Below are 26,672 nucleotides of genomic sequence, written 5' to 3' on the forward strand. Positions count from 1 at the left end.
AAAAAAGCAACAAAATAGCAATAGATAATAGGGAAGAGACAATAAATGTAAAAGTAGATAACTAGAAAATGTCATGATCTTGGTCACTTATTGAAGGGATAAGAGTGCAGCAGATAGTGAAGTCTCATCATATATCATTTAACCTATAGGAAGTCACCTATATATGCCAGGAGGGGGAGGGGGAGGGGGAGGGGGAGGGGGAGAGGGAGAGGGAGAGGGAGAGGGAGAAGGAGATTAGAGACTGATTTACATACTGCTGAGATCTGCCCACTCTTCCACTCAATAAACATATGGTCCCATAGTGAGTGGGTGAGGAGAGATGGGAATTTGCTGTTTCTACAGTTGGCTTAGGTTTCACTTTCTTCTCATGGTGTAAGCATCTCACTGCATCGAGTTAGATTCTAATATTTAAAGTATTTATCTTACAACCTGGCTTCTGAAAGAAAATTACTTCATCTGGGTCTCGGCTGAACCAACAGTGATCAGTACTGAACTTCATTTTCCATGCACATAATGAAATTGAGCAGGACCCTGCGGGGCTCCTGGACACAAAAGTCTTTCTGTGTCCCCCATTTCTTTTTTTTTTAATACATTTCTTTTTTAACTTTTGGGTTTATTTATTTATTTATTTATTTATTTTTGGCTGTGTTGGGTCTTCGTTTCTGTGCGAGGGCTTTCTCCAGTTGCGGCGAGTGGGGACCACTCTTCATCGTGGTGCGCGGGCCTCTCACTAATGTGGCCTCTCTTGTTGCGGAGCACAGGCTCCAGACACGCAGGCTCAGAAATTGTGGCTCACGGGCCTAGTTGCTCTGCGGTATGTGGGATCTTCCCAGACCAGGGCTCGAACCCGTGTCCCCTGCATTGGCAGGCAGATTCTCAACCACTGCGCCACCAGGGAAGCCCCCCCATTTCTTGTTTGTAAGAAATAGGCTTCATTCAGCCTTCGTGACCTTCCCTGAGTTCCAAAGGGCAGGTTGGAACAGTTGCTAATCAGGGAAGGGAGGGGATGTGGAGACAAAGGAGGAGCAGTCAAGGAACAATAGTGCAGCCTTGGGGCAGGATCCTGGTTCCACCTCAAGGGATACACATAACAATATCTTTGAGCTCTTTTGCAGAACTAAAACCCCTAACAAATGGAAGATGTTAACTACTTGATGAAGCACTGTTCACTCCAGAGAGAAGGTCACAGTTTGATAACCTCAAGAACCACAGGAGCTCATCAGGAGACCCCCTGAGGCCAGATTAAAGGAATGCAGGCCCTGCACACACCCAGATCCTTATCAGCAACCCCACCCTTGAGCCACTGCTATAAAACTCCTCACCAAATTCTCCCAGGTTGGGACACACAGTTTTGAAGGGCATGAGCCCACTGTATCCCCCCCTTTGCCTGGCAAAGCAATAAAGCTAATCTTTTCTACTTCACCCCAAACTCTGTCTCTGCGATTCAATTAGGAGGCACCAGTGCAGAGAGGCCAAGTTTTTGGCATCAATAACTGTACAATGAAATAGAACAATAATCGATGCTTACAATGATGACCCTGAAAATTAAGAAAAATTTAAATTACACTGTGTTTTAGAATCAGAAATCCTGGATTCCAGTCCTAACTCATTACTACTGGTTGTGTGATCACTGGCAAATCAGGTAGGTCACTCAAATTCATTATCCTTGAAATGTGGATATAACACTACCACCTAACCCATAGTTTTGTTGGAGAAACTAAATGAGATATTTTACATGAAAAGAACTCTGCAAACTGTAAAGTACTGTAAAATTGTTGGTTAGCTATTATGCACCACTTAATGAAGCAAAACAGAAGACAATCAATGAAAGTTTTCATTAAAATAGTTAAAATGAAAATATTTCAACACTTAAAAGATTTGGTTTAGGCTATCCTGAAAATAACAACATGTTTATATATTCAATTCCCTTTTATTAATACATAAAACTCAGAATGGTCTATTCATTTATTAGAATGTTATCTTGCCCATTGTTATTTCCAGATGGTTAAATGAGATATCCATATAATTTCAGATGTAGGGCTTTTAAAAATTAAGTAGTAACCCCCAACGTACCACAAACATCTGAGGATACTGCAAAGTGTCAAAAATGCAAAAAGCTCAGAAGTGTATGTTTCCCAATCTTTCATAATTATTAGCAAACAACATCACATAAAATGGCTATAGATTTTGATTCAGCTGGTCACAAAAACACCCTTACAACTTCTTCAAGTACCTGGTGTACTTTAGAGTTGAAATTGATTATTTATATATTATGGAAGTTCTTTTTTGTTTGGTTTTGTTTTGCTTTTTGGTTCTCTGGCATGTGCCCTGATTTTTTATTCTCTCATCTTTTCTATTAGGCTGTAAAGTTCCTTTGGGTAGCAAAAAATGTTTGGCTGCAGCAGCTAATGCAGCATTCTTCACATAATAAACTTTAAGCTGTGCTCATAAAAATCTGTTAAATGTAATTTGCTAATCATGTTAATAACCTTTAACCAAATTTAAGGGAATCAAATGTATATCTAAATTCCAACATCTTTAAATATAAAATTAGTGGAATAATAGTTAGCAAGTCCTACTCTTGATTAGATTTCTAGAGTTTTCAAACTTTGAATAAGCTAAGCAAACTGCAGATCCCAGGCTTTCTTCACAAGAGCTCAAAACTCAACAGTCATAGTGGATTCGTTTTACCAAAAAGGAGAAACTCTGAGATCATTTTTTAAAAGGACAAAACTAATTTCATTATAGCGGGCATTTGCACCTGAGCATTGCTTTCCATTGTATATAATTTACTTGGAGTTAGTCATTAAATGTTAAGACTCTTATATCAAACAATGTGAAGTTTCTTCTTTATGAAGAGCAGAAATTACAAGAAAAATTATTTCTGAATATAGGTTTCCCTTTTAAATTTAAAATGTAATATAATTCTAAACTACGTGAATTTGGGATTTCAAAATTTTAAAATCTTATATTTTTCTCTTGTGTCAATGTTTGGCATGATATTAATATCTGCTACATAAATAAATGAATCCACCTGTGGCTTTATATACACAGACGTGCATGTGAATATTGTAATTGAAACATCTATGTCTCCATGTATGTCTCTATAAATGCAATTAATACAACTGAGGACCAGGGGTGAAATTCAAAACTCTAAAATGCTTGTCCAGTTCCAGCATGAACTACTGAGTAAGTCTAAATTGACTTTTCCCCAAAATAGTTCCTCACAAAAGAGTCAGTTCATATTAGCTTATAATGTCTTTTGGGTTTCAATTGTTTTATTTTGAACAACAAAGTTGCACAGTAGCCTGAAATAATCTCAAGAAATATGAATTTGGGATGCTTATATTAGTCATCTGCCAGAACTGGTTAATTAAAAAAAAAAGGAAGTGAAAAAATTGATAAACCAGTAGCAATTATTCCTAGGGTATAACCTCACACCAGTGGTGAAGGTCATTGTAAACAAGTCTTTTAAAGATAGTTTTAAAAAGCAAAACAATAAGTTATTCTGATGGGGTGTAAATAATTCACATCTAAGAAAAATGAAAAGATTATCTCTCCTAATATTTTGGGAATGGGCACCGAAGTTAGGGATAAATATTCCAGTGATAACATTGAGGAAGTGAAAAACGGTCCTTCTGGTAACTGGCAGCTAGCTAGGTGTGATGGTCCCAAGTGAACATAAAAAAACAGTCACAGAAAATAAACTAGACAGAGACAAGGCCACTCTGCCACCACAAAAGTGATGAATATGAGGCACTGCTACTTCTTTAGCAGTGACAGCTCTGCCCTGCTTTAATCCTTTCACCTTCTAGATAAAAGTTGTTAGATACCTGATCGCCACATTGACTCCATTTCTTGAAAGCATCGAATCCAAAATGGCTTCCTCCTTCCTAATTCCTCTTTAGAATCATTCAGCCAGCTCTTGCCAATGCCCTCTAACTGAGATGCCCCACAGTCTCTCTTGAGGGCTTTCTCCTTTGCTACAGTAAGCTAAATAATCCTAATTTTTTTTATTATAGTTATCTTCCTAGTTGTCTTTGGACAGAGGTTTAACAGCACCATATGGGGATCCAAACACTGCCATACTGCAAATCACTTAGAAGGAAGACAGTAAGCTCTAGAGTTCTGGAATATATATCTATGAATGAACTCTTTCCATAAAATACAAATGTGGCAAAAGCAACGTTCCTAATTAGTATGTTATTTTATAAAATGTGAGATTTCAAATATGGAAGTGCTAATCAATTAAGAAATTAAATATAATTAGGCATTTGACAATCTCATCCACATTCCTAAATGGTTCTATCAGTTGCTCAAAAATTTATTATAAATTTTATCTTCTCAGTTGGAAAGTGGGGCTCTCCTTATATTCAAGCATAAGTGATAACCATTTATTCAACCTCTCATAGTCAAGACTTTTTACTCAGTTGTGAAGCTATTTGCATTAAAAAATGAAATTCTCCTACTTATGTATTAATAAATTATAAAATTTCTCTAATACTGTTACACTCTATAATTCTTCTCTGAACTGCTTCTATTATCATTGACATGGAAATTGTGTTTATCAAATAAGTCAGTCAAAATGGATCTGTTCATTTGGGCGGACAAACTCATATCTGTTATCTTGCTATTGATTCTGATGTTATCAAAAAAAAAGTTGCACCAGGTAAATGAGACCATATGCCTGATAGATGATTTGTAAAATCCAAATATTGTTATAACCGTAATATCTAATTGGGCAACATGTGACCAACAAGATACCACTTGACCTGCTATACCATACACAAATTTTGAGATGCACATCTGTTGTGAGTGATATATTTTAAATTATCAGGCAAAAAAATAAATAAATAAACCCAAAGAAGTTTTTAGAAATGTTAAGATGTTGATGTTGGCAGTAGAACAAACTCAGGAGAAAAAAAAAAACAGCTTAATCTAGTTAATTAACAACAAAACAGCTGGGAAAATGAAACACCCCTGGTTTTGACTGACTATAATTGAAAATGACTAATGATGCTGTCATTTTGCAGCTTATATTGGAGGAAATGATGCCTGGAAGATCATAATTGGCCTCTTGACCATTTGTTTACAGTAATTATTTTTGTGTTAAAGGTTGGGGTGGAACCCTTTAGCCAAATATAGAAAGCTCTAAACACCTTATTTTTTTTCTTATATTTAAAAAAAAATCAAGAGCAGTAATAAAATATATTATTAGATTCATGTTAAGATTTTTTTTGGATAATCTAAAAAGTTAGCAAAGCAAACCAGCTGGTGTGATCTTATCACTTTACCAAGTTACTAAGACATTTTAAATTCTGTTAATGTTCTCAGTTCTAATAATGGAAGGTGATATAAGTATTTCAAAATATATACACACATTTTAAAATTTTTAACAGAAAGAGTAGTGTTCCAAATTAAGTTAAAGAATAAGTACAAATAGAAGAAAATGTTATCTAAATGCTCAAGTCCAAAAGAGAGTTAACATTTTTTTAAATCAAATAACAAATGGCTTTTTTTTGTAGCTGTGGATATTGTTGCTACTGATGGAAGTTGTTTTTGTTGCTTTGTAACTGCTAAATTTGGTGCTATTGAGGGACCTACTCATTACTCTGTGGAAAATGGAGCACATTAAAATGATTAACAGTATTATCATAAAATATTATTACCAAAAGTATAACTTAAGCAAAATGTTAAACAATTTATTGAACTTATCCAACCAATCTTCAACAACTTCTGAAGTTAAGATGAAGGAACAATGTACAAATCAAATGAAATAAAAGTATGTGTGCGTGCGCATGTGTAGGGGGGAGAGAGAGAGAGAGAGATAAGAGATAGAAAGCAAAACAAAGATGCTTATTTCTTCAATCATATTATTCTAAGATTTTTCCAGTAATTTTGCATTAGAGATCTAGTGCTATATTTATGCCATGAGTAGACCTGTCTCATAATATACGTTTGATCTTTATCAGGAAGTCCTCAAAGAAAATAAGGAAGACGTTTAGTTAGGGATGACAAAAAAAGAAACTAAAAATTTACCATCTTTGGAAATTAAAGAAATCCTAGAGAAGCTGATAAAGTTAAGAAAAAGGGAAAAAAACTGAACAGGGATGAGCCCAGCTCCCAAACAGGACTCAGCTTGGGAGATGAGCGTAGGAGGTAAGCAGACAGCTTGTCTGATGCGGAATGTGGAGGTGCCAATAGACAGTCAATTTTCTAAGAAACAGAATCATTTTCTGATGTGTCCTTAACTAGAATCTCTGCAAGTGGTGGACATACTAATTACCCATTTAGATACTGGATCTTATACATACACCACGAGGGATTTTCATTTTCTTTTTAAAGACTATCACCATCTTCTTTATAATTGTTACAGTTTCTAAATGTACCTCCTCCCAAAAACAAAACCCAAACTTCTATCATGAAAATGTACTGCAGGCTACTTGTACCCTTTTCCCTTCTATTAAGGAGTGAGAAACCTCAAAGTTAAGGAGGAAAGGCATTAGGAAGGGCAAAATTTTAAAATTGTGATAAATGAAGTCAAAGTTTAAAACAGGCTTTGTTTATGTACTATCAGAGCAATGGCTCACCCTTTAGAAAAATCATCCCTAATCTTTAAAAAGAAGTCTTTGATCCATGCAAAGGTTTAAACAGTCCCCACAGCTTGCTACCTTGTATTGCTGGGTTCCACGTTTTGAACGATGAGGTAGTCTTTGAGCCTCTAGAGTTTTAGGCCACCACAAGCCCCGGCTAATCTTCAAGTGTTTCCAAGGTCATGGCCCTTATCAAAAGCTGCACGTGAATAATCTATTTCCCCACACTCCTGATCTCCCAAATCAACCTTGCCCTTTTGCCACTGTGAACCTCATATGGTGATTCCTCTCCAAACTTGAGGGGTAAATGGTAGAGCAGGAATGAGTTTTCACTTAAGCTGTGCTTCTCCCCCATGAACTGATTTGAGAGGACATGGGGAAGGAGGGAAAGAGAAAAGAAAGAAGAGGGCTGTCTCTACACAGTGGTTTCAAGGGATATGAAAGTGAAGGACGTGAACACTTCCTTGCTCTCGCTTTCATTTGAGAAAGGTAATTCCCCTCTTATGTCACTAATGCTACAATAGAAATTAGATAGGCTCGGACATGGGGGATCCCAGCTCCGATCTCACAGTGGCCCAGGAGTTGAGGGTATGATAAACTAGCTTCAACCGCTTGGATTGTTTACATACAATGAAAACAAAAATCTTCTCGTTGACTTTCAATTAAGGCTTTCCCTCTGTTTTTTTATAAAGGCACTAAAGCAAAAGCCAATTGAAATGCATGTCTGTAATCTGTAACGATTATGCCAAATCCTGCATAAAGTCTTTGAGGATCAAACAAGAGTAGGCAGAGCAGACCTACAAAATGGTCCATTGGTCCGTCTCATTGCTTGCTATGAAAGTCACTCTGTTAATCAAGAAAGGTGTCTGCTTGGGGACTGGCTTTCTCTAGAGCATCAAAAGAAACCCTGAAATTTGCTGCTTTCAGGACCTTTTCTAGCTCTCCAATCTAAATACTGTACACATTGCTACTTTATGAAAATTATCATACCAGGCCTAGACTGGATGCAAATTATTTTGGGGGGATGTTAGGAGTGGGGACAATGTATTCCTGTATAAATGTCTATCGATACCTACAGAGGAAATCTGTGCCTTTCGCCACCTGGTGTTTGGACATTGCGTTTAGGCTAAAACTTTAAATTTACCTAAGAAAAAGCCTCTTGTAAACTGTAAGGAAAACAAACAAGCTTCTAGAAATGAAGCGACACAGTGTAAGTCATGGTAATGTTATTTGCAAGGACAAACTAGTTCTGTATAATGAGGTTATTGACCTGCACTGTTTTAGAGCAGTTTTAAACATGAGGGTGAGGCCCACTAAATCTCAGCCTGCAACAGTAGCTAGAGAAACCAGGACTGATCAATAAACGGCCACCATTACAGGCTCTTAGGAACCTTCATCATAATGGGAGCCATTATAATTTTGGTCAGGTACAGAAAATAAGGTGACCTATACCTAACGTCTATTTATCACTGGACTCTCATTAGCAAGTGAAAGCCACTGATTAGCTATTTTTTGAAAACTGAACTGGTCTTCCGTTTCTCTCCTCATGTAATAGCCCTGTGAATAAATGTGTCCTAGACTTCAAAATGCACATGGGGAAAGGAAAGAAGTAGAAAGCTTTCTCCCTGGCCAGCTTTTTACTGAAGAGAGAAGCAATTACATGACATTCCACTAAAAATTCTTGACCCAATAAAGTACTGAAGCCCGAATGCCGATTTTCCTCTTTCATAAGAAAGAGCAACAGAGAAAAGAAAGGTCATGGACCATATTGTGATTCTTTACAGCTGCTGGAGACAGAGAGTATGATGCAGTAGCTTGATTTGAATTAAGCCAAACGACATGAAAAGCATCAAGGCTGGCAAGCAAAGCAACAGAGCCTCAAAGAATTTAATCTACCTTGAAGGTGGGACTAGTTTTTGTATTGATGGCAGCGCACCAGGACAGAAATGAGTCCTTTAATGCAATGACTCGTTAATAGCCTTAAGATCACAATACATAAATAGGATATGTTGATCAAAAAGATAGCTCTGCCTCTGCTATTGCAGGATGGCCAATATTTCTTTACAAGTTATTTCATCGATAATAAATAGACCATGTCAATGGCAAATGTACAACAGGGGAAGCATAACCTATTATGAGGTAATGGATATTGCTAGAGGTTGCTTCATTACCTTCACGGGCTGAGTGGCTGGTTTTTCCTTGTACAAATGCTGCCCTTTAGACAAAATCCCTTCCACATCCGGTTGTTTAGCTTGAACTGCTACTTCAGTTTCCTGGGGAAAAGAGCACATACAGTGCAGATTAACTTCACAGTTAGCAATAAAATTACTAAATTTAAATATACCCTTGGAGACTCCACATGTATTGCAGGTCAATTTCTGCACAGTACATAGGGGCACAAAGTAGTTTTCAGTGCAGAGAAAAGAAACGGAGGTCTTTGTGAAACACACCAAAGTTTAAAAAATTTATCCCAAATCTTCTTATGTCATAATACTATTATATAGAAACAGAGACACTTTATATTTTTCCAAAAAGTAGAATGCAATAGCGAGAAGTATGATCTATGAATATGATTAATGTGGATAAATATTATTGTTAGCTTCAATAATCTCAGTAATCCTAATGTCCATTTTACTCCACAAAACTCTTATTTTAACAGGATTCTTCTCGGGACTCTGGTTCCAAAATTTTGTTTTGAAATAGAAACCAAATAAATCTTTCCACATCATTGTCAAAATTATTAACTTTCTTTCCAAAAAGTAAACACTTAAAGCACAGTATCAAGGCTTATTAATTATTAAGCAGTCAAATTAAATAGGCTTTTTTTTTTTTAAATGTTAACATTCTTTTTTAAATTAATTAATTAATTAATTTATTTATTTTTAGCTGTGTTGGGTCTTCGTTTCTTGTGCGAGGGCTTTCTCTAGTTGTGGCGAGCGGGGGCCACTCTTCATCGCGGTGTGCGGGCCTCTCACTATCGTGGCCTCTCTTGTTGCGGAGCACAGGCTCCAGACGCGCAGGCTCAGTAGTTGTGGCTCACGGGCCTAGCTGCTCCGCGGCATGTGGGATCTTCCCAGACCAGGGCTCGAACCCGTGTCCCCTGCATTGGCAGGCAGATTCTCAACCGCTGCGCCACCAGGGAAGGCCCTAAATAGGCTTTTTGAGGAATGATTAAATTATCTTTAAAAATGTGTTTTCCCTTAGTCTGGAGAAGATTGAAGCATGACCGTATGACCAAAAAATGAAACAAAACACAACACAAGAAAAAAACATCCCCTTCAGATATATGAACATAAAGTGCTTTGCTACTGGGTGCTGTCTAGCTCTCCTGAAGAGAGGACAAAAGAAACGTGCATAAATTGAAGCTGAAGGAAGTGAAGTTAAATATTACAGAAGACTTTTTGGATGTAACACTTGTTAAACACTAGGATGGAGTATCGATTAATCAATGTCAGGCGTCAGTCAGGGCCTGGGCAATCTTCCCCAGATAGCAACTCCTGATTAACACATATCCCTCTTCCTCCCTCTCCTACCCTGTAGCCTCCCAGCACTGCCATGTGTACGTGTCTTCATGCCACTGCTTCCTTTATCCACTGTGTTTGTACCTGTCCTCTCTCAGCTCATCTGAGCAGGGTGTCCTCTGAACCCAAATTACTGCAATCTTACATGGCACAGTAGGATGCCCTGTAACTTGTGAGTTCTCATCACATGCTCTTGAGAAGGATTATTTCTTCAGTTCTTATAATAAATAGCAATGGGAGGTAGGCAGTTTGGTTAAAAGGGTCCATAACATGAAGACTAACTCCATGTGTTAAATGGGTACGTGTGCAACACACACACACACACACACACATCACCTTTAGAGACAATAATTCTGGAAGAAACAAACCTAAAATTGTAAGTATCAATTCACTCTTTATGATAAAAAGTTCTGAACATGATTTTTTTAAAAAAAGTTGCAAAATTGTAACAAGTTCAAAATCGGAGTGTACTTTGTGAGGGTTGGGTAATTCCTTCTTCCTTTAAAAATGATTTATAAGTACACCCAGTGTAAATTCTATACCTTCAGAAAATGAGCACAAATAATCTATAATTTTACCACTGTTTCAGGTATGCAGCAAATGACGAGCACGAACACCCTTCTCTCCCTGCCCCTAGTCTTCAATCGCAAATAAATAGTTCCAAAGATCACAAAGAATCGATGCCACTATTGAGAAGGCACTGGCAAATAACCAGGATTAAAAGACTGCATTTGATATGACAAGGAAGTCCCTCAGGAAATAAACACACAAATTTTAATTCATGAAAGTTTCACTGGCAAATGAACAGAAACAGCGGCAAGGCTGACATGAGAGCAGCCCCGATATTACTTCGAGCTCCAAGTTCTAAGGTGGTGCTTATTAGATGGACTGTGGAAAAGGTGGCATGCCATGTGAAATGTCTATGTTTTGCACCTGCAGAAAGTAAAATATTCCCTCTTCAGGCCACTGAATTTGCCCTAGATTTAGTCCTCTGATGAATGAGCATTGCAAAGTCACATCACTTCCGTTTATAGAAATGTTTCCTAGTAGCATGTCCTTTCATCAACACTATTGCCATCTCTTCGTCCTTTAATGAAATAATGGAGAGTTTAAGTACCTGGATAAGATTTACACCTGGTCTAACAGAAATAGAGCAATGGGTGAGAGAAATCACGTTCAGCTCTTAATTCTTTGTGGGCACTTTCCCTGCGCAAGTTTTTGGAGAACTAGATATCTAATGATATGCACCTTTGATAAACTACTTTAGAAAGACCATTTTGAAGATAAATTTCTACAATTTACCTCACTACATTTACTTGTAGTGTGAATTTATTAGTTAAAAGATAGGTCACTTATTGAGGGTCGAATTTTATTGCTTAAAGGGTCAACTGTAGTAAATACAATTAAATTCCCTTAAAATGTCCCTTAGTATAGTTTTCTTAAGTTAGTGTGAAAAAATACACTATGAGAAGCTGATCATCACCATGAAAAAAATGGAAGTTATGTGTGAGACAAATTTAAAAATTTTGATATCCCTCCATGCAATTAAAACTTGACATGGAAAAATTGAAAAGCAAGCAAACAAACAAAAAAGCCCAGCCAAATCACATGACTATGCAAAGATAAGAAAAAGCTGCTGAAATCATTAGCTGTGCTGAAAATATCAACAAACTGCTATAGTGACTGCTATAGTGATTATGTCACTATAATAATATTAACAAACCAGAGTTGCTAAAACTTTACCATGTGTCAAAACACTGTATGTTTCATACATTTTTTCCTCATACTTACACTCCTACAAAAAGGGTATTATCTGGGACTTCCTTGGTGGCGCAGTGGTTAAGAATCCACCTGCCAAAGCAGGAGACACGGGTTCCATCCCTGGTCTGGAAAGATCCCACATGCCGCGGAGCAACTAAGCCCGTGTGCCACAACTACTGAGCCTGCGCTCTAGAGCCCACGTGCCACAACTACTGAAGCCCGCGTGCCTAGAGCCCGTGCTCCACAACGAGAAGCCACTGCAATGAGAAGCCCGCGCACCGCACCGAAGAGTAGCCCCCGCTCGCTGCAACTAGAGAAAGCCCGCGCACAGCAACGAAGACCCAACACAGCCAAAAATAAATAAATTTATAAAAAAAGAAAGGGTATTATCTAATTTTGCAGATGCTAAAACTGAGGGAGAGTAAGTCAACTGTCCAAGGTCATGTAGCTTGCAAATGGCAGAGTTGATATTATTACCAGGAAGTGTGTATCACTAAACCTCCACTTTATCCCTCCTTTGTTGAGTATAGCGTGTGTGTGTGTGTGTGTATGTGTATGCACATGCTAAAACTGGCAGCCACATCTCTCACTATCATGTTAATTTTTTTCCTCTTCTTTAACTCCAATACATTCTATAGTATAGTATCCTTCCAGTGTGTAAATGAGAGAAAATCCTGTCTCTTCCCACCGGAAAATAAATTCTTACATAGCTTTTAAAAAGCTCCAAGGTTGTCTCTTTGTGGCTTTACAATCGCCAAACTGATGATATCCAGGTCAGAGAAATGGTTTGAGTAAATCTTTTATCTCACAAATGGTCTCCCATCTTTATATGATTTAAGATAAGGTGAAGGAGGTCACCACTAAAATGGAAACACAGCTAATTATAGTGGCCAGTTTTTTGTAAGTAGAAAGTGTTCAACTTCAAAGAACATTCAGACAAGAAAGTCTTCATGGGATTTCAACCAAAAAAATCTCACTTCTAATAATAGAACATTTCCATTTAAGTTTTTCCCTCTGCCTTATTCTTAACATATCCCCTGTAATGTAAGATTGCGCACCAGGAGTTAAGACCCTTATGATGTAACTAGAGTTTTTTTTTTTCAACATAGTATTGACAGTTCACTAAAATCTCATGCATAATTTTAAGTATTTAATTTTTATTAAATAGGTAATAGGAATAACCCTTCATTAATACTAGGAGAATACTGCAGTGTACTTTTTAAAAATCCAGCCTTGATAGGTTTTCAAAATGGAGTAACTCTCTAAGCACCTTCAGTCTTATTTATCAGACAGCATTACTAATATTGCTGGTGGTGTTGGTCTGACGAGCAGCTAAGCAACGGTTAGTGGTAAAAAAAAGACTGAACAACCCCTTTGAGGATGAAAGTAGCAATTCATATGCAAATTAATGTACACTTACATTCTCTAAGAATTTATTCATTGACTACTGTATTTCTAATTCAATATTAAACTGATTGCACACTTTTTTTTTAAACTAGAAATTTGGTGCTGCTAAGGATAATATAAGAGAGATACATTTTGCCTTGTTTTCCTTTATTATTTTAAATTTATTTATATTTCTATCATTTTACTTATTGCTAACCTTAGAATATATCAATATGTATGTATATATATATATATGTGTATATATACATAAAAATATATATATCACAACATAAAAAGGGTGGGTGAATACACTCTCTTCCCCATTGACTTTGGTCTTTACCACATGCCTCACTAGGATCAATGGACTGTGGGCAGACATGACTGTATGACAGCTCTGAGCTAGGTCTTTAAAGGCAATTCAGGATTCACTAGTACCTCTAGTTCCTGCCTTCCACCATGAGAGAATAATGTATCATAAAGAAGCTGCTCTTTCAGCCTGGGTTCTGGAATGAGAAGACATTTGGAGCAGATCCACAGCCTAGGATTAGAAAATCTGAACTTGACCCATAGTGTAGAGTAAAGCTGCCGCTGATCTGCAGACACATGAATGAGTGATCAATGTTTGTTCTTGCAAGTCACTGGGATTTGGGGGTCATTTGTTACTGCAGCAAGAGCTGACAATTACAATGTTATAGTGAAACAAGCAAACAAATATATGGCTTTCTGGGAATAAATGGGCTCTAGTCACATATATTGACTGCACTGTCTCTCATTCCATATACAAACTGTTTGCTAAAAAGGGTGGCAAGAAACGAAAAATGAAACGTAGTCAATATTGTGTTAGAGCCTGACTTCTCTGGCTTAGATTGTCAGGCAGACTCTGACAAATGAAGGCTGATGGATGGAAAAACACAACATTGTGCAGCTGAGTTTCTTTCTTTTTTCCCTCATGCTGGGTGACTATTCTTTTATTTATCTACAATTAGGTTTGCTAGACCACAGCAACACGGCTCTCCTTCACTGTAACTGCAGCCTGTCAAGTACGTGCCAAGCTGATCGACAAAGAATGACAGGTTCTCTCTTTCCATTCTGAGCTAATCAAGGGCAGCCCATCAAAGGGAGGTTTTCTTCTGATTTAGATATTTACGGATTTCAAAAATAATCTGTCCAAATATACAAAATATAATGCCATATTGATTTTTAAAGTGGCAAGTGTTTTGAAGTCAAGAAGATAGAATCTATTAAGGTACACACTCGGAATATTCAAGGCCAACCAAAGAGTGGACATAGGTGTGATCATCAGGTAATGAGACTGATATCCAGAAGCCACCTGTAGAAGCCATCCATTCATAAAGATGGGGTTTCAAAGTCCTTTCGGCAGTAGAATGCCTTTGGCAAACAAAATCTTACCCAACTCTCCCCAGCATACTGATCAATTCATTCAGTAAATATATACTGAATATAAGAGCACCTATTATGTTCTAAATACTATTTTGATACTGGATATATAAGAGTCAATAAAACAGACAAAATTTTTCTGTTCCTGTGAAGTTTACATTCTAATGGGAACCATGGACGATAAAATATAAACTATAGCACATCCAAGGATGAAAAGTGCTAAAGTGAAAAAAACAAAACAAAACAAACAAAGCATCAAGTGGGGATAGGAGGTGTATGTGTGAGCTAAGGGAACATGGGAGGCGGACATTTGAGAAAGTGCCTCCAGGGGAAAAGCCTCACTGAGAAGGTGACATTTGAGTAAACATTAGGAGGAAGCGAGGGAATGAATCAAGCAGTATTTCAGGGAAGAACAATCCATGCAAGGGAAACAGCAAGTGCAAAGGCCCTGCGGCAGGTGTGTGTCCGGCATGATCAATACAAGTATAAGGAAGCCAGTGTAAGAGGAGTCTACCGAGCAAGGGGAGGGTAGCAGGAAGCAAGCCAGAGAGATGGGGGAGGGTAGGTCCTGCAGGGCAATTATGTGAGGACTTGGGCTGTTATTCTGAGTGATATTAGGAAGCATAGGAGGGTTTTCAGCAGAGGAGTGATATGATCTGACTTATTTTTTAACAGATCATTCTGGCTGCTGTGTTAAGATTAGACTGAAAGAACGCAGAGAATAGACAGTAATTATGAGCAGACTCCCAAGAGGGTTTGTTAAACCTACATTGTTTGGAGGGAAGTACTTGCTTGCTGAAACCCAATGTACTTACTCCAAAAATCTTTATACATACAGTTCTTAAATGAGGACTAAATCTCTGATCTGGTTTAATAGCAACACAGGACACTGCTTGAAGCAGTCTCATTCATTGAAACTGGTGCTCTCCAGGTTTTACTATGTTCCTAAGTCCTTAGTGGTGAAGAGTGTGGGCTCTTCAGCCTGGTTATCTAAATTCCAACCCTGGCATGAATTGACTAATTGCAATAAAGACCATATGGCCCATAAATCCTAAAACATATTCTAAAACCTTTGCTATTTGGCCATTTGCAGAAAAAGTTAGCCAACGGCAGATCTAGAGAAATGGTTAGGATTGGCATTTGTGACTCTAAAAACCTTCAGGTACACAGAAAAATTATATTTTTAAAGATAAAACACAAGCGACATTTTGCCTTTTACATCCTTATATAGACACATAGACATAGTCAAACAATTTACAGTTATACTTTAGAGAGGGCTCAACAAATATTTTAGGCGTTGTGGGTCATACGGTTCCTGTCATACCTGGAGTCTGGCACTATCATGTAAAAGCAACCACAGACAATACGTAAACAAATGAGCGTGGCTGTGTTTCAATAACTATTTACAAAAACACAGAGTGGACTGAATTTGGCCCTTGGACTATAGTTTGCTGACTCCTGCTTTGATGTATTACAGAGTTCTTGGAAGTAATCAGACTAGGGATAAGAACATGTGAGTTCTAGGCTTATTAATTCCTGAGCTGGGGCAAGTTACTTAAATTCTCTAATTTCAGTATCTTTAATTACAAAATGGATGAAAGTGAGAGAGATTATTGTGGATAAAGAGTTAAAAACAACTTTTTCCCCTCTGCATCAGACTTTGACCTTCAAAGAACTTTCTAGCTGTATTTTCCCTGGAAACCTGATAAAATTGGAATGTCAAATGTGTTAGTAGGCAGCATTGCTTCTGCAAAAAAGAAAAAGAAAAAAAAGACTGGTAAATTACACCTGGCTTAGGAGTTCTACATTTGAACTACAAATGTGTAAGGGAAAGTCATAGTTTTGGGGATCCCCTGAGTGCAGTAACTCTTGTAATTGAGCATGTACCTTTCAAGGATCTTGGAAACTCTATGTTATAAGACATTAGCTCCTGGGACCCATGAAGCTTCTAGGCCAGGGTTGACCCGGCACCACTGTGTGAGTCTGCTTTCTTTTTACCTGAACTATCATCTGAGAGTGTGCAGGTGCTGCAAAGAGAGTAGCTCTTGGATGGCTCGGTGAATGTTGTACAAACTGCTGTGTATTCTAAGCCCACTGAAGAGAGATGCCTGATCCCGCCTTCCTGGGAAGCTGTGCTTCTGTTCCTGTAGCCTTCTAAGTGAATTTAAAGCTGCAAGTGGTTAATGGTAGCCTTGTTCAGTTGCACATAAGAAGACTCGCTGACGGGCTTGACAAGAATCATTTCTAAGACCCACATTTTATTTCCACAAATATACTGCTCTGAATTGGGATACATTTTACAAATGATGGTATGCCATAGTCTAATTGGCAGCACTTTTTTCTTAGTGACAGATAAAATAATGATGCATATTCTAATCAATGGTGTCTTAGAAACAATAAAATATGGTATGTGAGCAGGATATTCATAGTAGGTCAGGATCAAATGATCTAGTATATGCAAAGGTAATACTAACTGCTACCATTTATTGAGAACTTACTAAGTACAAACACTCTGCTATGCACTTAACATTAATCATTTTAAGTAATCTCATTCAATCTCCACTGCAGTGCCTTTCAGCAGACATTATTATCACTTTTCAGATTAGAAAACTACAGTCATGAGAGGTTAAGAAACTTGCTTAAGGCACAAGCTAACAAATGGTGGATGTGAGATTTGAACCCTGGTCTGTCTGATGCATATCCTGCATACTTATTTACTATACTATAGGTTATACTAATTTAAGTATGATACAAATATACAAGATTTTATTTGATGACTCACAGGGTTTAGAACCAGAATAAAGTAGTTTTGATTAATGTGTAATTTTAGTTTAAATCAGGGTTTCTCAACCTCAGCACTACTGACATTTTGGTTTGGGTAATTATTTGTTGCAGGCAGCTGCCCGGTGTATTGTGGGATATTTTACAGCACCCTTGGTTACTATTCACAAGATGCCAGTGGCACTTCCTCCTTCCCCGGATGTGCCAACCAAAAATATCTTCAGACATGGATGAATTCCCCTGGAGAATAAATCACCACTAATTGAGAACCACTGAATTATTGAATGTGTGAATGAACAAATGAAAGAATGTCTATCTGCTCATGGTCTACATTTCCAGTATACATGAAATAGTATGATTTCATATGAACACCTTTCTTTCCTTTTTCTTGTATGGAGCACTGTTTGCAACGCCAGATGTTTATGTATTTTTTTTCAGATGCACTACTATGCACACTATGACTCTTAAACCACATTTGAATGAGGTTCTGATGAACTCTAAACATAATCGCATGTTTCCCTTCCAGCTGAATTGTTCCTAAAAACATTGCTTTAAATAACCCAAAGGGATTAAGGAACACAGTGGATTCTTCAGAATAGAGAGACATATATAACAAAGTAATTTTTCCAGGTCTCTGCATCATCTTTTTCTTGCTTTGTACATTCACCTTGGCTAATGGTATTTGCATTATTTCTAACCGATATGGCACAACCCTAAATTATCATCCATATGGTAAATGGACACAGTCCTTAAAAAAGTAAGTATTATTAAACAGTAGAAGTTTCTTTTTAAAATATAAAACAGCAGTTAGGGAAATTTTCATTGAAAGCAAAGAGCAATTCAATTCTGACTTCATGATTGACATACACTTCAAAAAAAATTAAAGATGCTTTGTTTTTACTGTTAAGTGTTGTACCAAAATGATAGCCATTATATAAAACAACTCTTTCTAAATTCTTCAATAACTTGTAAACTCAAAGAATCAAATGAGTTGCTGAATTAAGCTTGTATTTTAAAAAAACAGCAACAAAAACATCTGAGATTTCTCTTCTAAATAGCTTTTCCTTAAACATGTATAGAAAACAAAGCAAACATGAAGGTTTCTGAAAAGAAGGAAAATAACACATGATGGACTGAAGCCCCTTCTTTGGTTCACACAACATGTTAGCTTTCATCTTGGGTCCTAGGTCTTCAACTACTCTGCCGTACTTAGTTTTTATACTCTTGCAACTTTCTATGATTTCTACCATTCCAGCAAGGTGAGCATATTTCATTGGTCTTCTGTAAGGTCAATGATAAGGTTTTGGGTAAGGAACTATGGACCTGTATTTTAGATTCATATAACTTCTAGAATCCAGAATATACAGAGAACTCATATCATCTGTAAGAGAAACCAAACAATCTAATAGAAAATTGGGCCAAGAATGTGAAGAGTCAACTCATGGATAGAAAAATCTGAATGGCCAAGAAACATGAAAAACTGTTCAACCACCAATATGCAAATTAATGTAATACATTCATACCATTTCCTGTTGCTGTGGAAAGCAATTTACGATATATAATAAAGATATGAATATTCTGATGAGCCAGCAGTTCTACTTCTAGGTATTGTCACCTGGTTTATGAGGAGACCTACAAAGAATGTTCATTCAGCACTGCTCACATTAGTGAAAAATTGGAAACAACCTAATGATTACTCATATGGAATCTCATAACCCTATTGATTGTTTTGTTCCTATTCAAATCAGAAATACTTTTTAACAGATTACTTCTCTATCCTAAAGGCACTTTAAATCATTGTTCTTATTTTATATGGTGTCCAAAATTCTATTTAACTTAGTCATAAGTTAAACTTAATGTTTCTATTCATAACTGACTCATTGAAGATATTAAAGACAATAAAAGAATAATGCTGTCTCTAATAAATCTGACTTCAGCTATAATGTCATACGCATGATATAATCTCAGATAACATTTGTTTAGTTTTGAGTGAAGCATAGGAATGTATATGTATGTGTGCCTAATTTTGTATTTGTGTTATCTCTCCAATTATATAAATCACTAATACCTATTACTATGCTAATACTAGACGATATATTGTAATCAATGTTACCATGAATTATTAATTTTGTGTTTCTTATCATCTACTACAAATAATGTAAAAGACAGAGATGCTTATCTATCCATATTTTCTCTACCTGCTATTCACAAAAGTTCTCTCAGAAAGTCCTGAAAATTAAAAGTATGCACACATGGCTTTGTAATTTCATGGGTCAATAAGTAGAATTTTAGTTATATCCTATACTTTCTTGTGAGTGCTTCCATATTTTGCCTTTTGAACGCTTGAGAGAATTATTAATTTCAAGAAAATCAATTTCATTTGAATGACTAGCAAGTTATATAATCAGTTATTATTATAAATGCATCTTGAGTTTTTTAATCTTAAAATTAAAACTATTATTAAAATAGTCCAAGTTAAATAATTATGGCTGCTTTTATTAACTATACACATTGTGCCTTCTTATGATGAGTAATTGCTAAATATTCATTATTTCCAGAGGAAGCAATGAAGTATTCAGAAATTGGAAGCTGCGGCATCAGAAGTATTGGGCATGCAAACTCTCAGTTTCTAATATATATTGTTTTGAAACTACAGAGCAAATTAAATGCATTTACACCGGGTGATAATTTAAGTAGTTAATTTACAACTAAGGTGTTTCTTTTTCAAAATATGTATATCAGATATATATTGAAGTATTTGGTATCCTCCATAATATGTGTAACTCCATACATAATATATACACATATTTCTTTTCCAACACGTAAATGAATATGTCTAGTTATAATAATGCTACTTCTTGAAGGATAGCCAGGAAGAATGAGAGAAATACATGAAAAGGAGAACAGCAGATAGGTGGTAATTTGGAAGTATTTGGAATATGAAGGTGATTGCTAAGTCATGTATAACTGACTAAAGAATGTAGTAACATCAGCTAATTTTGTCTCTTAGATAAAAGGAGTACTTTTAATATACAACCTAGAATTGTATTTGTTAATTAGATTTATAATTTACACCTATTCTCAATGACACAGAAATTAATATAATAAGTGAAATCTCAGGATACAGAACTGTATATTCAAGAGGAAATATTGCCATGGCATTCCTTAAAGCACTATTTTTAGAATGCTATAGAATTTCATTAGAGGTATTCATCTTTAAATTAATTTCCATCAATCATTTCAGTAGCTTTTTAAACTCTTAAATATGAGTGGAAGTTTAAATCGGTATAAGTTTATGAGATGGCAAATGAACAGTCAAATAGCTTTACTTAAAATAAGTATTTCTTAAAGTGTTCTCGTTAGTGTTAAATTAGATTTAACACTAATTAGATCGTTAGATTTTTCTGTGTATTTGTCTTTTTCCTCCCCTTTTAAAATAAACTCACAAAGATTATGGCCATAGCTTCTCTTGCTTTTGTTTTCCCCCACAGCACGTGATACAATATTCTATCTGTAAACACCAAGTCCACACCCTCCCCCCTCAAAAAAGTATAATGAGTGGCTTTACGTTGCTGTAACTTCTTGGCAGTCATCCTTACCCATAACGATAGTCATACTTGCTTTTAGAGGTGTCATAATTACGTATTTAGAATTTTAAGTATTCTTCTGTGGTAACTCACAGATTTAAGGATTCCTTTAGCAACCGATAGAGTTAAATAAGCAGAGCGTGGCATTTCCTGATGAAAATACAAGTTTCCAGCCATGAAGTCAGTAGGGTAGACACACTCACCAGGCACACAAGGGGCACTGGTACAGAGACTGGAGGGTCAAGGAGAGTACAGAGACCGGCATTGAGGACTGTAGGTCATGTATGCCATGTAATTTTCTCTCACCTGTCAATCCACGTGTCATCTTAGAGAGGAGCAGGGGGAGGGTAAAGGAATCTGAAAGACTGGTGATTTATCCAAGTGATACCAACTCATATAAAGAGACTGGTAAATTTGTTTCAGAGTGAGATCCTTTTTTCTCACTACACAACATGGGGGAAGCTTATGCAGGTCAGTGAGGAATAAATAAAGAAGTTGCATCTGTGTGAGTCAGTATACCCCCAAGACGTATCTATACATCTCCTCCTGCATATTTATTATATTTATGACTATGTGCCTACTTAGGAATCCATCATGATGTTTCTCAAAGTGTAGTTCCCAGACCAGTGGCATCAGTATCACCAAGGAACTGCATCTGACAAAGATTCTCAGGTTACTCCGCCTACATTAAAGTTTGAGAAACATGGCTCTACATGGTGTATACTAGAATTGGGAATGGGTGTTAAGCCTAGAATTTTAATTCATTTCTATACTTATGGATATAACATTTATCTTTCAGTGATACAGCTTTATGAATAAACACCTTCATGGATATAGCTTTTTTAAAAAAAATTATTCATTTATTTATTTTTGGCTGCATTGGGTCTTTGTTGCTGCGCGCGGGCTTTCTCTAGTTGCAGCGAGCGGGGGCTACTCTTTGTTGTGGTGCGCGGGCTTCTCATTGCGGTGGCCTCTCTTGTTGCAGAGCACGGGCTCTAGGCACGTGGGCTTCTGTAGTTGCAGCACACGGGCTCAGTAGTTGTGGCTCGTGGGCTCTAGAGCGTAGGCTCAATAATTGTGGCGCACGGGCTTAGTTGCTCCATGGCATGTGGGATCTTCCCGGACCAGGGCTCAAACCCACATCCCCTGCATTGGCAGGCGGATTCTTAACCATTGCGCCACCAGGGAAGTCCGATATAGCTTTTTTGAGACAGAGAAGCAAGAAAGGCGGTTGTATTTTTTTTTTAAGCTATGATCAGAAGAATGGTACTTTTTGAGTACTGCAAAAGGCAAGTGCACAGCATTTCTGAAAGTATCTGAAAACCCAGCCTGTTATTTTCTACAAACACTCACTGCCACCAAAGGTGGTAACTTGCAAGTTCAAAATCTTCCTCATTTAACATCCATTGTTTCCACCCTGCATTCTGTCTGCCAATCAAAGCCATCCCTTGGGCAATATAGTTGGTAAACCAGGTGGTTCATTCATTCACTTAAACAGAAGTTGTTTGAAAACTATTAGAAGTGTTCCCATATTTCTCCTTCACACCTGCTGAGAAAGGGATGGTATCTGTGTGCAGGGCAGAGCTTTCTTTTGAGGGAAATTAAAAAACTAATGCTAACACTGTTTCAAATGTTCTCACATAACCTACTCCAATGTATCATTATGTAAACTTGCTCTTAACGGAGAATGGAAGACTGGTAAGTAAAAAATTAAAACTGTAGTGCAATAAAAGCATGATTTTAACAAAGTATAAAAATGGTTGAGGGTGACTAAATGGCTTTTAAAGGTATATTTGACCAATAGAATGATCAAGGAAAGGATAGGTCTGCTTTTGGAGGAGATGGTATAATATTAGTGAATGGAAAATAGAAGTGGGAACCCTTTCATTCCTATTGTGTTTGTTTCTGTATGTCAAGAGGGATGATATTCTGACTGCAAAGAATAAAACAAACAGCAATGAGAGGGAACTGGTGCCCAAGATGGGTAAAGAGATTAGAAAGTCCCCAGCTGCTCAGAACTGACTCTCTTGATCTAGATGAACTGCATCTCAGGACACTAATGAGACCGGCAAGTCAAACGGCAAACCACGATGGGTGATGTGGAAGATTGGAAAAGTGCAGTTTTTATTTTCTAGAGGAAAAATAAGGTGTGGGAATAAAATTTTAAGCTTCTAAGTAGTTATTTAAGACTTGGTTAGAAAATGCAACGCAGGAAGAACCTACAAGCCTTCTTCGGTTAATGAAATATTTTGAAAGAATGGGAGGCAGTTGACACAAGTGATTTAAAAAGACAAACCCTGTCATAGCCATTACGTATAGTTAGACTGATACACAGAGAAGGCAAATATTTACACACCGGTTCCAAATTTTTTGAGAAAATTAAATCTGCACTTACTCTATAATTTGTCATCACGTTGAGATTCTGTACAGGATTGTTTACCAAAAAGGGCAAAGACCCATTCCTATGCAATTCAAAGGTTTGTTTTAATATTTTCAGGTTCTAACCTCCAGACTAGAATCTATTTGTCATAAGGAACATTCATTAAAATCCTTGTTAAAGAAACATTTTTTTTTTTTTTACTTCAAGTTGTAAACTGTATTTGTCTTAATAAGAAAAAGACCAATAACCTATAGGGAAAAAAACTGGAAATGAATGTAACAAACAGTGCACAGAAAAGGAAATTACAAATGACTCTGAAACATTTTGTGATTCTGAAAAAAGTTCATCCTCACTCAAAAGAACGCAAATTAAAATGACAATGAGATGTCATTTTTTCTTGCTTAGCAAAGATCAAAAAGGTTGATGACAACGAGTTGGCAAAGGTGTCTGGGAAAAAACTCCTTCATATTACTGATGGGAGCGCTCTATGAAGAGCAATTTGGCCATGTTTACTAAAATAACAAATGCCCTTTTGACCTAGTCATTTTACTGCTAGGAACTCAACCTATGGGGATACTTGCAATGTGAGAAATGACATGAGCATAAACTTATACATTGTCATATTGTTGCAGGAGCAAAGCTTGAACACCAACTAAATGTTCATTAATTGGAACGTTGGTCAAATGAGTTGTGGTACATCCTTAGAATACAATAGTACTCAACTGCAAAAATGAGAACATTCTTAAAGTGCTAATATGGAAAATAACTGTCAGTATATATCATTAAGTGGGAAAAAACACTATTCAGAAACAGTGTTTATAGTATCGTACCAACTGTTCGGTTTTTTTGTGCGTGTTTCTTTCTTTTTTAAAGAAGACAGGAAAAGGAAAGAATATATACACAAACACACACTCACGTCCTATCCTTGGAGTGCTATTGAAGAAACTGATAACCTTGGCAACTATGGGGAGAGAAACTGAGGGGCTGAAAGATGGAGATTCAAGGGAGGATTTGAATTTTGTACCACAAGAAAGTATTATTTTTTCCATAAAGAAAATGATTTACTCTTTTAAAGTTTGTCTTGAAGGATGAATTCATTTTCAACCTTATAATAAATAACCCAGTATGAACTTACTGACAGAGTACTAAGTCATTTTGTATAAAAGGACCATGCAGATTCTCTCAAAATTAGAAACAAAAATGAAATATGTAAACAAAAATAACAGTTTTACAAAATACTTACCCATACCACATGCAATAAATACAATACGATAATGTGATTATATTCTACTGTGCCACACACTACCTTGTTTATTATGTTGATTTCATGACTTAGCAATGGGCCACCAGCAATAATTTGAAATACAGTTCTTTAAATTATCTCCTCCTCTTCATCCCTACTACCAAAGTCCTCGTCCAGGACCATGGTGCTTCTCAACTACCTCAATCATCTCCTGTCTGCGCTTCCTTTTTTGGTCGGACACTCCTCAAATTTGAGAGTTTGCCAGTCACCTCTCTGTAATAGCTCCCACGTGTCTCGAAGATAATGTCTAAGCTCCTTAGTGGCATACAAGCCTCACCCAAACTGGGCTTACAACATCGTTGTATTTATTTTTCTTCCCATACTTCATGCCATTAATCACTTCATATCTTGGTTCTTATTGCCTCTTCTCTCTGGAACCCTTTTCCTTTCCCCCACACACATTTCACTTTATCAATTCCTACTCATCTTTTAAAGATCCAGTTCAGACATTACATCCTCCAGGAGGCTGTCTTGGGACCAGAGCTTCCCAAACTTTAGTAAGTGAAAGCATCTTTTGGAGGGCTTGTTAAAACAGTTTCTTGATCTTCACTCACATCTGTTTTGATTCAAGAGGTCTATGGAGAGGCCCAAGGATTTACATTTCTAATAAGCTTCTAGGTGCTGCTGCTGCTGGTCTAGGGAACCACACTTTGTAGCTGTGCTCTAAATAATACCCCCACTGGGTTAGGTATCATTCTTCTGGGCTATCACAACATCCTATAAGTGTACTCACTACACTGCATTGTAAATGCTTCTGCATTGATTGCATTTAGTACACTGAGGTATATTTATATACCAACTGATCTCTAAGCAAATTGAGAATGAAGGCCACCTTAACATAGGAGGACATTGTAGTTAATCAATAAATGGTTAGTTAGCTGAATGAAAATTTCATTAGCTTAGTCTCATGTTTTTCTTTCCTTAGAGAGGCTGATCAGGGATATAGGAAAATAAAGTTCATGTGCATTTCAGCAATATATTTGATAAAATCTCCAAATGACCATTTTTGGACAAAATGGGGCAATATGAACTGGGTAGGAAATAAAACAATTAGAGTTTGGTAACTAACTGAACAATTGCCAAAGGAAATTGATGGTTGAATTGATGACAAAGTAGAGGGAGGTTTCTACTGATGTGTTGAAGGGCTCTGTCTTAGGATTCAATCTAGTTGAGAAATTTGTTTTCGCAATGTAGATGAAGTTACAGAAGGCCACGGACTGTGGTAAGATAAACTTGGTGGAAGAAAAAAAAAAAGATAAACTTGGTGGTGTTTTGACAGTTTAACAAGTGTCCAGCCAGGGTCTATGTTGCCCTTCTCCCCTTCTCACAGAATGTCAACCTCTCCTAGAGTGGCAATCTTCAAACTGGGGTGTGCCCCTGGAGGGATACAAAGACTTTCCTAGGGATATATGGGCATAGATGGTGTTCGTGGAAGCAGTTTCCAGATTCTCAGCTTCTACAAGGAATTCGTCTGGGTTTGTTCCTGTGGTACACACATCATTCCAATTATCATTCCTACTTTTTAGTTAATGACAGTCCTCCAACTTTACAAACTGATGTATCTCAATAGTGTATTTTACCTAAGACACATTTATGCCAAATCGAAACAGAATTCAAAATATTAATGACTGAAATCCTCCTTTAATCAAGGTACCATCATGCACTTACTCAGCCATCTCATTCATAGATTCACTTCCAAAAATCTACTGGGTATGTTTAATAATTATTTATCAAAAGGTACATATATTTAGGCAATTTGGTTATTACTAGGTATCTTTATTATTAATGATTGTAGCTATAACTCAATCTAAAGGATTTAAAAAAATACTGAGAACCTTACAGTCACAGAAAATTGTTTTAAAAATTGAATTTAAAACCACATGGGTGTATTTGTCATACAGAAGTATGACAGATTGGTTAATAAAAGACTTCATAGCATAAATATGTATTACATTAGGATAC

The 26,672-nt window shown here is 36.8% G+C and overlaps 1 protein-coding gene across 1 annotated transcript in view; it reads right to left on the reverse strand.

The window, feature by feature from the left end:
• Nucleotides 1-26,672, reverse strand: part of LOC118889001 (dystrophin) — a 1,535,792-nt gene that overhangs the window by 537,162 nt on the left and 971,958 nt on the right. The window contains exon 45 of the mRNA XM_036840547.1: nt 8,765-8,866. Within this exon, the coding sequence (XP_036696442.1) occupies nt 8,765-8,866 (102 nt within the window). The remainder of the gene's footprint in view (nt 1-8,764; nt 8,867-26,672) is intronic.

Source organism: Balaenoptera musculus, chromosome X, assembly GCF_009873245.2.
Source record: "Balaenoptera musculus isolate JJ_BM4_2016_0621 chromosome X, mBalMus1.pri.v3, whole genome shotgun sequence".
Taxonomy (NCBI): Eukaryota; Metazoa; Chordata; class Mammalia; order Artiodactyla; family Balaenopteridae; genus Balaenoptera; species Balaenoptera musculus.